The 12,207-nt window shown below is 50.4% G+C and overlaps 1 protein-coding gene across 1 annotated transcript; it reads right to left on the reverse strand.

Moving 5' to 3' along the window:
* LOC147985271 (uncharacterized) lies at window positions 1-551 on the reverse strand. Its single transcript, XM_087541489.1, has 2 exons — window positions 512-551; window positions 1-446 (listed from the first exon to the last, which is right to left on the reverse strand). The coding sequence occupies exons 1-2, from the start codon at window positions 549-551 to the stop codon at window positions 1-3; spliced, it is 486 nt and encodes a 161-aa protein (XP_087397615.1).
* Window positions 552-12,207: the final 11,656 nt, after the last annotated feature.

Below are 12,207 nucleotides of genomic sequence, written 5' to 3' on the forward strand. Positions count from 1 at the left end.
CTATTTGTACTCGATGTGCCTCATGGACAGAGGCAGGGTGGCCCAGTGCTTGTGTTCATCGTCGGTGATCTTCTTCTTCATGTTGTTTAAGTAATCGTCGATGAGCATGCCGGAGACGTCTCCAAGGGAGTCCAACTCCTTGGTTGCCTCGGGCACCCTCCACTCCTTCTGGATGTCGACGAAGTTGGCGACCTCCAGATTGACGTGCTCTAGCCTGGTTTTGTCGCCGTCGATGGAGAATCCTGCAAATGTGTACCTGGGGTCGGGGAGGAAGTTGTCGAAGACGGTGCACCTTTCAGCGGCGCTCAGTTGGAAGAGCAGCACCGGGTGATTCTTGCCGATGGAGAGTTGGCAGAGGGCGGGTTTCTGTGTCGCTTCAGGATCGTTGTTGTACTCGAGATCAATGTCGACGATCTTGTGGCGCTGGAGGCTGAGGTGCACTCGTACTGCACGACAGAGATCGCCATCTGCTTCTTGTCGTTGGTGTGGATGATGTGCAACTTGGTGTTGCCGTGGGCCTCCACGCCCTTGTACTTGCCGGTGAACGCCATCGCTCGTAGTAGGGCTTGGTGTTTTTGCATGGATATCGATGTGATGGAGTGATTTGGTGGTAGCGCAATGGATACTTGTGTTGTTGTGGATGAGAAGGCCTTTGGTAGGGGTCTGAATTTAAGGGGAGGGCGCGGGGTGGGATGGCCGGATTGGATAAACTGCACGATCTCGCTGACGATGCGGTTGTGCAGATCGTGGGTTGGTGTTGCGTCTGTGATCGTGGGCTTGTGGCCATGGAACCGCTCCGATTGGGTGGTTGTATGCGAACGTGGTTTTTTTATTTTTGATCAGTATATTTTTTAACCACCACTTTCTGTGCGAACGGGCATTTTGTCACGTTTATATGTATCCTGTGTGATAATGAAACTCCATTGGTTATAGTTCTGTACTGCATCGTCTACAATACAAAACTGCATTTTGTCTACAGGTGCGTACTTCACCGTTTTTTACGTGTCCTAGCTACAGCCCCTGAAAAAAGTACAATGTATTCCGTAATTTTACGAGTTTTTCGCTGTGTTCTACCGTGTATTTATTCATGTAGGCAATCCAGAACTGGATTGCTATACCGTACTGCATCGTGTAACCAAATGCACTGCATTTTTGTAGTGCTACGTACTGCATCTGGTTTTTGCCTGTACTTACTTCAGTGACTGGTACAGGAAGGGTAGGGGGTTAGCCCCTGTCGGTGTCCAAACTAGCGGATCTCGGGTAGGGGGTCCCGAACTGTGCGTCTAAGGTTCATGGTAACAGGAGACAGGGGACACAATGTTTACCCAGGTTCGGGCCCTCTCTATGGAGGTAATACCCTACTTCGTGCTTGATTGATCTTGATGAATCTGAGTATTACAAGGGTTGATCTACCACGAGATCGTAATGGCTAAACCCTAGAAATCTAGCCTGTATGACTACGGTATTGAGTATATCCTTTCTGGAGTACACCCTCCAGTTTATATAGACACCAGGGGGATCTAGGGTTACATAGAGTCGTTTACATAAGATGGAATCTTCATAGTTGTTCGCCAAGCTTGCCTTCCACGCCAAGCAGAGTCTTATCCGGACACGGGTACAGTTTTTGGTCTTCATATCTTCACAGCCCATCACTCCGGCCCCTAGATAACAGGCCGAACGCCTGATGTCGGTGTCAAAATCGGCGGATCTCAGGTAGGGGGTCTCGAACTGTGCGTCTAAGGTGGATGGTAACAGGAGGCAGGGGACACGATGTTTTACCCAGTTTCGGGCCCTCTTGATGGAGGTAAAACCCTACATCCTTCTTGATTATACTTGATAATATGAGTAGTACAAGAGTTGATCTACGACGAGATCAGAGAGGCTAAACCCTAGAAGCTAGCCTATGGTATGATTGTCTGTTGTCCTACGGACTAAAACCCACCGGTTTATATAGACACCGGAGGGGGCTAGGGTTACACAGAGTCGGTTACAAGGAAGGAGATCCACATATACGTATTGCCAAGCTTGCCTTCCACGGCAAGGAGAGTCCCATCCAGACACGAGATGAAGTCTTCAATCTTGTATTTTCATAGTCCAACAGTCTGGCCAAAGGATATAATCCGGCTTTCTGGATACCCCCTAATCCAGCACTCCCTCAGTAGCCCCCGAACCAGGCTTCAATGACGTCAAGTCCGACACGCAGTATTGTCTTCGGCATTGCAAGGCGGGTTCTTCTCCAAATTTTGAATGTTTGTTAAGCAGTGTCCTACCCCATAAATGTTGGACCTCTTGACTTTTGTGCCCAATAAAGGCTATCTCCCACACGTCGAATGAATACGAGGAGCCAGGGCATTTTTACATTCGCCCCCTAGCCAGATAAATAAATTGTCTATTAAAGGGATGGGGATTCTTAGATCCAATCCATATCATCCTCCCCCACCGAGAATCCATCGAAGCGTGCTTCGGAAAAATCCACTCCAGCATGGCCGACCTCCGCAGCTCCTCCCCCCTCCCCCGTAGCCCTAAGCCCGGTGATCGGGAGAGGTGTTCTGTCCCACACAGTCGATTAGTCGAAGTACAGAGTAAGGGATTTCTCCCTCCAGCGTATATGGTTCCCGTGCGAGCCGGGCTCGCCACCTACAATGGCGGGGAGCAAGCGGAGAGCTTCCCCAGCCCCTCTACGGGGGAGCGGGTATGCCTTGTTCCTTTACTTATTAAGGGGACTCGGATTTCCAATTCATCCGTTCCTCCGCGGGCTCCTGGAGTTTTACGGCCTCCAACTGCATAATTTCACCCCTGCTTCCATACTACACATCACCGGCTATGTTGCCCTCTGCGTGTTATTCCTGGGCTGCGAGGCTCATTTCGAGCTGTGGAAAAGGTTATTTTGCCTCGTCCCCCGCACACAAGAGGGGTCACTTTATCAAGTGGGCGGAGCCGAAATATGGCGCATCGCCGAAATCGGATACCTGTCCGGTACTCCGAAGAAGACGTCCGAGGACTGGCCTTCGGAATGGTTTTATATGGAGGACATCCCCCTTCCGGAACCTGTTCGGCGGGGTCTTCCTGAGTTCAACAATGCTCCTCTGAAGAAATGCCAAAGCTGGCGCCCATGGAGCCCCTAGGAGGAAGACAACGGCGAAGTCCTTTACCTGATGAACCGGATTAAAGCGCTGGCTCAATCAGGATTGACAGTAATCGAGGTTATGTCAATATGCATAATGCGGGGAGTGCAGCCACTTCAATATCGAGGGCACCCCGTGTGGTGTTTTAACGGGGAAGATGATGCCACCCGTTGCGGGCGTAAGGGTCCGGACAATGCTGCTGCTTTAGCAAAAATCATGTTCGGGCTGTTCAAGGGAGAGGAAGAGGAGTTCATCCGCATCAAGCCACGGGATGGATTCTCCATGTACAACCCTCCAAGCTGGGTGAGTTATATCCCCTTACTCCCATTCTTCCCACATTCTTTGTCGTAGGTACTCACCTTGCCATTTTATGGCAGGAACTGCGAAAAGCCATAAGGGAGGTCAACAGCCCATCCCCACAACCAGAGGACCCCGACCGGGCCCTCGGTCCCGGACTCGAAGAAGATCCGGACATATTCGTGGAGCTGATAGACCGGCAGTTCTATCAATTGAGCTGTGATGACGCCATGGTGGCTGTTACGGCCGACTATCACGGACTGCTCCCTGCGTCGCTCGTAAGAAAAACCAAAATCCCAACTCCAAAAACTAGGATCCCCTTTTAGATACTTCACCTACCATATACATATGGTGTTTTACAGGGAAGGCATTTGGGACGCCGTGCCGAACCCGCAGCAACTCGCCAACAAGAGGCACCGAGGCCAGGTAGGCCAAAAAGGAAGGCAGTCAGGACGGAGATGCCGGCGCAGAGGTATGACAAAAACCCTGCTCCGTGGTTGTCGTCTTTATCAAAATGTAATGACGTCCATGTTTCTTTAACGGAAAAAACGCTCGCCGGAATATGTCCGGTGAGGCTGCCGATCATGCTTCCACCAGTCGGGCTCCAGGACCAGACATAGAGGCGGAAGCCAACATGGGGCGGACGCCGGATACTCCCCCTACGGAGGACGTGGATAGACTATCCGCTACAAATTCAGAAGTGGAGAACGCCATGAATCATAGGCGTCGCCGGGCCGTACTCCGTGACGCTTGCTTCTCACCAGAGGCATTTGATGCCTCCAATTCTGGAGACGCGTACCTCCGTGCTGCTCAAAATGGTATAGCCAGAGCCACGGACCAGTATGTAAGGGATGTACGGGTAAGCAAATCTGACGATTATATGTATCAGTAGCCCCTGAGACTTGAAATAGTTAGCAGAACTGATTTAAGGATCATCTATTGTGCAGGTTCCCACAGAGAAGAATACTCGACTGTCACAGGAGCTGGAGGAATGCAAGACCCAACTTCGGGCCGCCGTTGCCGCATTGAAGGAACCTAAAAAGTCCTCAGCTGGTAACATTTCTTTCAAAGAATGATAGGTACCATATAGTGTGCGGTGTGGCTGCAGATCTAACAATAGATATTGCAGATGAATCCAGAGAGAATCCACAGGACCAGCATGTCGTACTACAGCTAAAGGCTGGCGAACGCGTGCTGACTGAGGTCAGGCGGGACAAAAACAATCTCCAAGACGCCAATACCAAGCCGAGCGTGGAACTGAAGGATGTTCGAGCCCAGCTTGCGGACTCCGAGAAGGAGAATAAGCGGCTTCGACGCGGCATTTTAGTAAGTGCTTGGATGAAACCTTAAAAGGGGGGCGGTGGAGAAGCTGGCTAACAGAATTATGTCTACAGGTATGCTGACGGGTCGTCCCGCGGAGGAGATGCCCGGGTCTGCGGGTGATCTTCTACCCGAGCTCTCATGACTGCACGAACAAGTTCGGCAGGTGATGCAAGGTATTGCCTAGGCCTTCTGGCCATCCGTCTCCCTGCTAGAAGGCATTGGAGAGCTTGCGGAGAAGCTCAAGGGAGCACGGCGGTGCTTCCGATTATGGAAGATATCGGCCTGCCGTCAAGGTGCCAGGGAAGCCTGGGGCATGGTGAAGACGCGGTATACCAAGGCTGACCCAAACCACATGGCCGAGGTCGGACCTGTGGGGCCCAATGGGAAAGAGATCCCCATTAGCTTAGTGTATGGGCAAGTAGAATTAGCTGCAAAGTATTCCCAACAGGATTGTAGGCTAGACAGCCTGTTGGATGGTATAGAAGAGGAATTTAGTCAATCTACATGACTATGTAATTAAAGTGACATGTATAATGCCTTCTAGCCGGATTGTAAATCATTTGTCATGGCGGACCTTTTCACTTCAACCTCAAGACCCGATAGTCCAGAGTGTGTCCGAATACCCGCTCAGTTATATAAGAACCAGGGTATGCGTGGAAACCAGGCGTAGGGGTCATTAGTGCTTGAACTGACAAGTATCCAACTAGTTATGTTATATTATATGGGTAGTAAGAAACATCTTCCAGGGAGAATAGTTCCGTTAGGGGTTCCTTTCCCTGGGTACGCATGCCCTAAAGTGCATGTCTGGACTACGAGAGGAAACGCAGGCAAAAACATCTAGGGGCACATATGGAAAATAAATAAAAATCTTCTTTTGTTCACCGACCGAGTATGCCCTTAAGAACGCTAGCTTTCGGCTTCACCCAGTCTGAGGTACACATCCGGCTGACCCGACAGTAACAATCGCAGAGGTGCTCCCCTTATGCCCTAGCCGAATTAACGGGAACGTAGGGCATAAATACGAGAGCCAGGCAACCCAGCTTGGCCAAAACTTAAGTCATATCGATGCATATAATGGTGAAGAAAAGGTACATGCGGAAGAATAACACATGTGCGGGGCATGAAGCCCAGATAAATAATTAAGCTTCTGTGTAAGAATCCCCCAGGTATAATGGGCGCGGTTAGCGCGTCAATAGTGTGCAAGCGGGGCACAAGTTGGCCCTTGAAGGCCTTGAGAAAGAATAAAAGAAAGAAAGAGAAAAAAAGACAGATAATGTATATGCAAAAAATGGACAGACGAAAGAGACGAACATAGAGTCCGGCGCTAGGCGTAGAATCTTCGGAGTCTGGCTGCATTCCATGGGTTCGGCTCAAGTCGATTATTCGATGCATCCCGCAGACGGTACGCTCCACCAGTCAGAACTTGGTCAATAATGAAGGGACCTTCCCATTTGGGCTCGAGCTTGGTTTTTTCTTCTCCGGCAGGCGTAGAACTAACTCGCCAACATTATAAGTTTTGGCCTGTACTTCTGTGCTTTGGTATCTGCGAGCCTGTTGCTGATAGAATGCGGAATGGGCTTTTGCCACGTCGTGCTCCTCCTCCAGGGTGTCCAGACTATCCTGCCGATCGAGCTCGGCTTCTCTTTCTTCGTACATGCGCACTTGAGGTGAGTCATGAATTATGTCGCAGGGCAGAACCGCCTCTGCGCCGTACACCATAAAGAAGGGTGTGTATCTGGTAGTATGATTCGGCGTGGTCCGCAGCCCCCAGAGTATGGAGTCGAGCTCCTCTATCCAGTGCGTGTTAGACTCCTTTAAGGACCGCACTAGTCTGGGTTTGATGCCGCTCATGATAAGACCATTTGCTCGCTCAACTTGGCCATTGGTTTGTGGGTGATAGACAGAAGCATAATCGAGCTTGATGCCCATGTTGCTGCACCAGAGTTTTACCTCATCGGCCATGAAGTTCGTGTCGTTGTCAGTGATGATGCTGTGGGGGACGCCATAACGGTGTACAACCACGGATATGAAGTCTATCACCGGTCTAGATTTGGCCGTTTTAACAGGTTTGGCTTCTACCCATTTGGTGAATTTATCCACTATGACCAGTAAGTATTTTTTCTTATGGGTTCCCCCTTTAAGGGGTCCAACCATGTCAAGCCCCCAAACCGCGAAGGGCCGGATAATGGGGATTGTTTGGAGGGCGGTGGGTGGCATGTGGCTTTGGTTTGCAAAAAGCTGGCAACCGACGCAGCGTTGGACCAAGTCATGTGCGTCTGCCCGGGCCGTCGGCCAATAAAAACCTGTACGGAAGGCCTTGCTTACAAGGGCCCGGGCTGCGGCGTGGTGGCTGCCGAGTCTGGCATGAATTTCTGCCAAAAGCTTCCGCCCTTCCTCTCCGGAGATGCACCTTTGAAGGATTCCGGTAGTACTTTTTTTTTATACAGCTCTCCCTCGTGGACCCTGTAGGCTTTAGATCGCCGCACTATGCAGCGTGCCTCATTTTGGTCCTCAGGAAGTTCCTGCCTAGTTAGTTAGTCCAGGAATGGTTCTGTCCACGGGGCGATGATGGCCATTATTACGTGGGTTGAAGGTGTTATTTTGGTGGCAGAGCCTCCGATTATGTCAGAGTGTTTGGTATCGGGTATTTTGGCCAAGTCTGGACTATTGTTACCAGTGTCCCCTTCCCATACCACAGATGGCTTAAACAACCTCTCCAAAAAGATGTTGGGGGGGGGGGATCGCATCGCGTTTTGCACCGATGCGGGCGAGGATATCCGCCGCCTGATTGTTTTCCCGAGCCACATGGTGAAATTCGAGTCCCTCGAACCGAGCTGACATCCTTAGGATGGTGTTTTGATAGGCCTCCATCTTCGGATCCTTGGCATCGAAGTCTCCATTTATTTGGGATATTGTGAGCTTTGAATCCCCACGCGCCTCCAGGCGTTGAATGCCCATGGAAACTGCCATCCGAAGACCATGTAACAGGGCTTCGTATTCGGCTGCGTTGTTGGAGTCTGTATATAGTATCTGCAGTACGTATTGGACTGTATCTCTGGTTGGGGACGTCAGGACGACGCCAGCCCCCAGACCCGCTAGCATTTTGGAGTCGTCGAAGTGCATGATCCAATTGGAGTATGCGTCGTACTCTTTAGGTAGTTCGGCTTCCGTCCATTCGGTGATAAAGTCGGCCAATACTTGCGATTTAATGGCTCGTCGGGGTTTGTATGTTATGTCGAACGGGAGGAGCTCAATGGCCCATTTGGCAATCCGGCCCATGGCGTCGCGGTTGTTTATAATATCATTAAGTGGCACTTCCGAGGCTACTGTAATCGAACACTCTTGAAACTAGTGTCGCAGCTTCCGGGATGCCATGAATACCGCATAGGCTATCTTTTGATAATGTGGGTACCGTGACTTGCATGGAGTGAGGACAGTGGATACATAATATACCGGCATTTGAAGGGGGAATTTATGTCCGTCCTCTTCTCGTTCGATGACGAGCACTGCGCTTACAACCTGATGAGTTGCCGCAATGTACAACAGCATTGGTTCGCCGATGTTTGGCATGGCCAGGATTGGGTTGGTTGCCAGTATGGCTTTTATTTCTTCCAATCCGGCTGTGGCAGCGTCCGTCCACTCGAAGTGTTCAGTGCGCCGAAGGAGGCGATAAAGGGGTAATGCCTTTTCTCCTAAGCGGGAGATAAAGCGGCTTAGAGCCGCCACACATCCAGTGAATTTCTGGATTTGTTTGAGGTCTGTTGGGGTAGCCAACTGTGACAGAGCTTGGATTTTGGCCGGATTAGCTTTAATTCCTCTACTGGAGACAATGAAGCCCAGGAGCTTTCTGACTGGTACGCCGAAAACGCATTTTTCCGGATTGAGCTTGATGTCGTATTTTCGAAGGTTGTCGAATGTGAGCCTCAAGTCGTCTATTAGAGAGTCGACGTGTTTGGTTTTGACGGCCACATCATCTATGTATGCATCTACTGTTTTGCCGATCTGTTTCTCCAGACATGTCTGAATCATGCGCTGATATGTTGCGCCGGCGTTTTTGAGCCCGAAAGGCATTGTGTTGAAACAGAAGGGGCCGTATGGTGTGATAAATGCCGTTGTGGCCTGGTCGGACTCCACCATCTTGATTTGGTGGTAGCCAGAGTATGTGTCGAGGAAACACAATGACTCATGTCCTGTGGTAGCAACGATAATTTGATCAATGCAGGGGAGGGGGAAGGGATCTTTTGGGCAGGCCTTGTTGAGGTCCTTAAAATCGACACATAGGCGCCAGGATTTGTCCTTTTTTGGTACCATCACCAGGTTTTCTAGCAAGTCCGGGTGTTTTATTTCTCTAATGAATCCGGCCTCTAATAACTTGGCTAGTTCTTCTCACATAGCTTGTCTCTTAGGTTCAGAGAAACGCCGAAGAGTCTGCTTGACAGGCTTGACTCCCTTTAGAATATTGAGGCTGTGCTCAGCCAGCCTGCGTGGGATTCCTGGCATGTCTGAGGGGTGCTAGGCGAATATGTCCCAACTCTCGCGCAGGAACTCTTGTAGTGCGGCGTCCACGGCAGGGTTTAGTTGTGCCCCCGATGGAGGCTGTTTTTGTAGGGTCCGTTGGGTGGACTTGGAATTTGACTATTTCATCCTCTAGTTTAAAAGAGGTGGACTTGGATCTCTTGTCCAGTATCACGTCGTCCCTTTCCACTGTGGAGCGTAGCGCAGTTAACTCCTCAGCCGAAAGAACTTCGGACAATGCCTCGAGGGCCAATGCGGTTGTTTTGTTTTCGGCGCGGAGTGCTATGTCCGGATCACTAGCGAGAGTGATGATTCCGTTGGGCCCGGGCATTTTGAGCCTCATCTACCCACAATGGGGTATGGCTTGGAAGATCGTGAACGCCTCCCGTCCTAAAAGGGTGTGATATCCACTACTGAACGGGGCCACTTGGAATGTAATTTCTTCGGACCTATAGTTCTCCAGCGTGCCGAATACCACATCTAGTGTGATTTTCCCGGCACAGCGTGCTTCTCGACTAGGGATGATTCCTCTGAAGGTTGTGCTGCTTTGCTCAATGCGGTTCCAGTCTATTTCCATTTTTTGAAGAGTTTCCTCATAGATGAGGTTCAATCCACTGTCGCCGTCCATGAGTACTTTGGTGAGTCGAAAGCCGTCCACAATTTGACTGAGGACCATTGCAGCTGGTGCTCGGGCTGTTCGTAATGTAGGTTCGTCACTGGCATTGAAGGTAATAGCCGTGTCACTCCATGGGTTCATTGTTGCCACATGGCAGATTTCGGCGAGGCTGTGGAGTGTTCGCTTGCGCCTATTATTTGATGCGAAGGTTTCGAAGACTGTTAATACCATATTGTTATCCACGGGATGGTGCTCTGTGGTATTTGGGATGAGAAGATCCTCACCACTTTTGGCCACCTGCCGGAGTACCCAACATGCTCTAAGGTTGTGTATTGGTGTGGTATCCGCTGTACTATGAATTTTGCAGGGGCCGTTGAGCCATCCCTCCAATACGGTTCCATGCCCTGTAGAGGGTTTTTGTTTCTTTGTAACTAACACAGGTGTCTTATGATAGTGCACCCTTTTACTTCGGACTAGGTGTATATTCCTAGCCAGATTATCCCAAAATTTCGTTTTTCCAGGCGCTTTCCATCGCGTAGTACTTTCATACTATGGACGCCAAGTCAGCGAAGCGTGATATGTCACGGCGACTTAAGGCGTTAAGGATTCCCTTGTCCGTGCAATTGTTGCAGAAAAATGAGACTGCGTCTTCCTCGCGACAGTCCTTAACCTTGTTCATCACAAGGAGGAATCTGGCCCAATAATGATGTACTGTTTCATGGGGCTCTTGCCTGATGTGGGAAAGATCATTTATGTCTGGTGGGTGGGTGAATTTGAGTCCGAACCCCTACCCTATCTGAGACCCAGGGGCCGAGGAGTTTCCGATCTTGGAAGTTCGGATTCCGGGATGTTGCCCGATAAGTCTGGCCCGCTACCTAACTCTAGGTTCAGGGCTTGGGTGATGTCCTCCCATAAACGGGTGTCCGGCTCGGAGAGTTCAGGAATCCGGACATAGTTAGTCCTCAAGATAGAGGAAGAATCGCCGCATTGTTCCTCCACCACTGCAATATGATGGGTGACCGATGGAGAGTTAATCTCCCTTTGATCGGGTTTAAGCCCAATCCGATCATAGTCTGTAGCGACTCCCAAGGCGGCGATACGATCCAAGAGCTCGTTTAGGGAAGAGAGCTCCATTGGATCCATCTGCTCGGCAAATTCCGAGCGGACGTGGAGGCTGTTTTTGATGACCCGAGAAGTCATCGTCAGCGTAGCGGCCGAATGGGCGGTCATGATGAAACTGCCTAGCCGAAGAGTTTGGCCGACAGCGAGGGCTCCCCCGGCGGTAATGTTGTTTTTAACAACGAGACGAGGCATCCTTCCTTACGGCGACGGCACAGCGGAACTCTCAATGAAAGCACTAATGTCGGTGTCAAAACCGGCGGATCTCGGGTAGGTGGTCCCGAACTGTGCGTCTAAGGCAGATGGTAACAGGAGGCAGGGGACATGATGTTTTACCTAGGTTTGGGCCCTCTTGATGGAGGTAAAACCCTACGTCCTGCTTGATTATTCTTGATAATATGAGTAGTATAAGAGTTGATCTACCACGAGATCAGAGAGGCTAAACCCTAGAAGCTAGCCTATGGTATGATTGTCTGTTGTCCTACGGACTAAAACCCTCCGGTTTATATAGACACCCGAGGGGGCTAGTGTTACACAGAGTCGGTTACAAGGAAGGAGATCTACATATCCATATTGCCAAGCTTGCCTTCCACGCCAAGGAGAGTCCCATCCGAACACGGGACAAAGTCTTCAATCTTGTATTTTCATAGTTAAACAGTCTGGCCAAAGGATATAATCTAGCTGTCCGGATACCCCCTAATCCAGGAATCCCTCACCCGAGGACCCCTTAGTCCAGGACTCCCTAAGTAGCCCCTGAACCTAGCTTCAATGACAAGGTATCCGACGCGTAGTGTTGTCTTCGACATTGCAAGGCGGGTTCCTCCTTCCGAACTCCCGAATAGTCTCTAGACGAATTGATCGTGTCCGGACCTGTAACACACACCGCACACAACCACAGAGAGAATATAATAACACATGGGTCCAATCTGCTGACAACTTTAGTAATGTGACATCACGCCTGTCCGGTCATAATTTCGAACCGTTTTTCGCCCCACGTTTCGAGACGCGGTTGTCATTGGCACGTCTTGTCAAAGCAGAGATCGTGTCCCCATATTATGGGATTCTCATCAACATGGGCGTGGGTAACCCAACCGTGCCGTTTACATAGCCCTTGGGAGCAGGCGAATTTTAAGGCGAATGGGGGGCGTTCGATATTCACCGCCCTTATAAGGAGATAAGATTCCCCTTTCTTCTCCCACGCTTTCTTCCTGC

The sequence above is a fragment of the Triticum urartu genome, chromosome 2A (assembly GCF_056163025.1).
Source record: "Triticum urartu cultivar PI428250 chromosome 2A, HENAU_Tu73, whole genome shotgun sequence".
Taxonomy (NCBI): Eukaryota; Viridiplantae; Streptophyta; class Magnoliopsida; order Poales; family Poaceae; genus Triticum; species Triticum urartu.

Excerpts from the sequence above, each read along its gene's own strand:
- LOC147985271 (XM_087541489.1), bottom strand. The coding sequence starts at position 551 with ATGGCGTTCACCGGCAAGTACAAGGGCGTGGAGGCCCACG. Across the intron at positions 447-511 it reads CAAGGGCGTGGAGGCCCACG|TACGAGTGCACCTCAGCCTC; the intron begins GCAACACCAAGT and ends TCTGTCGTGCAG.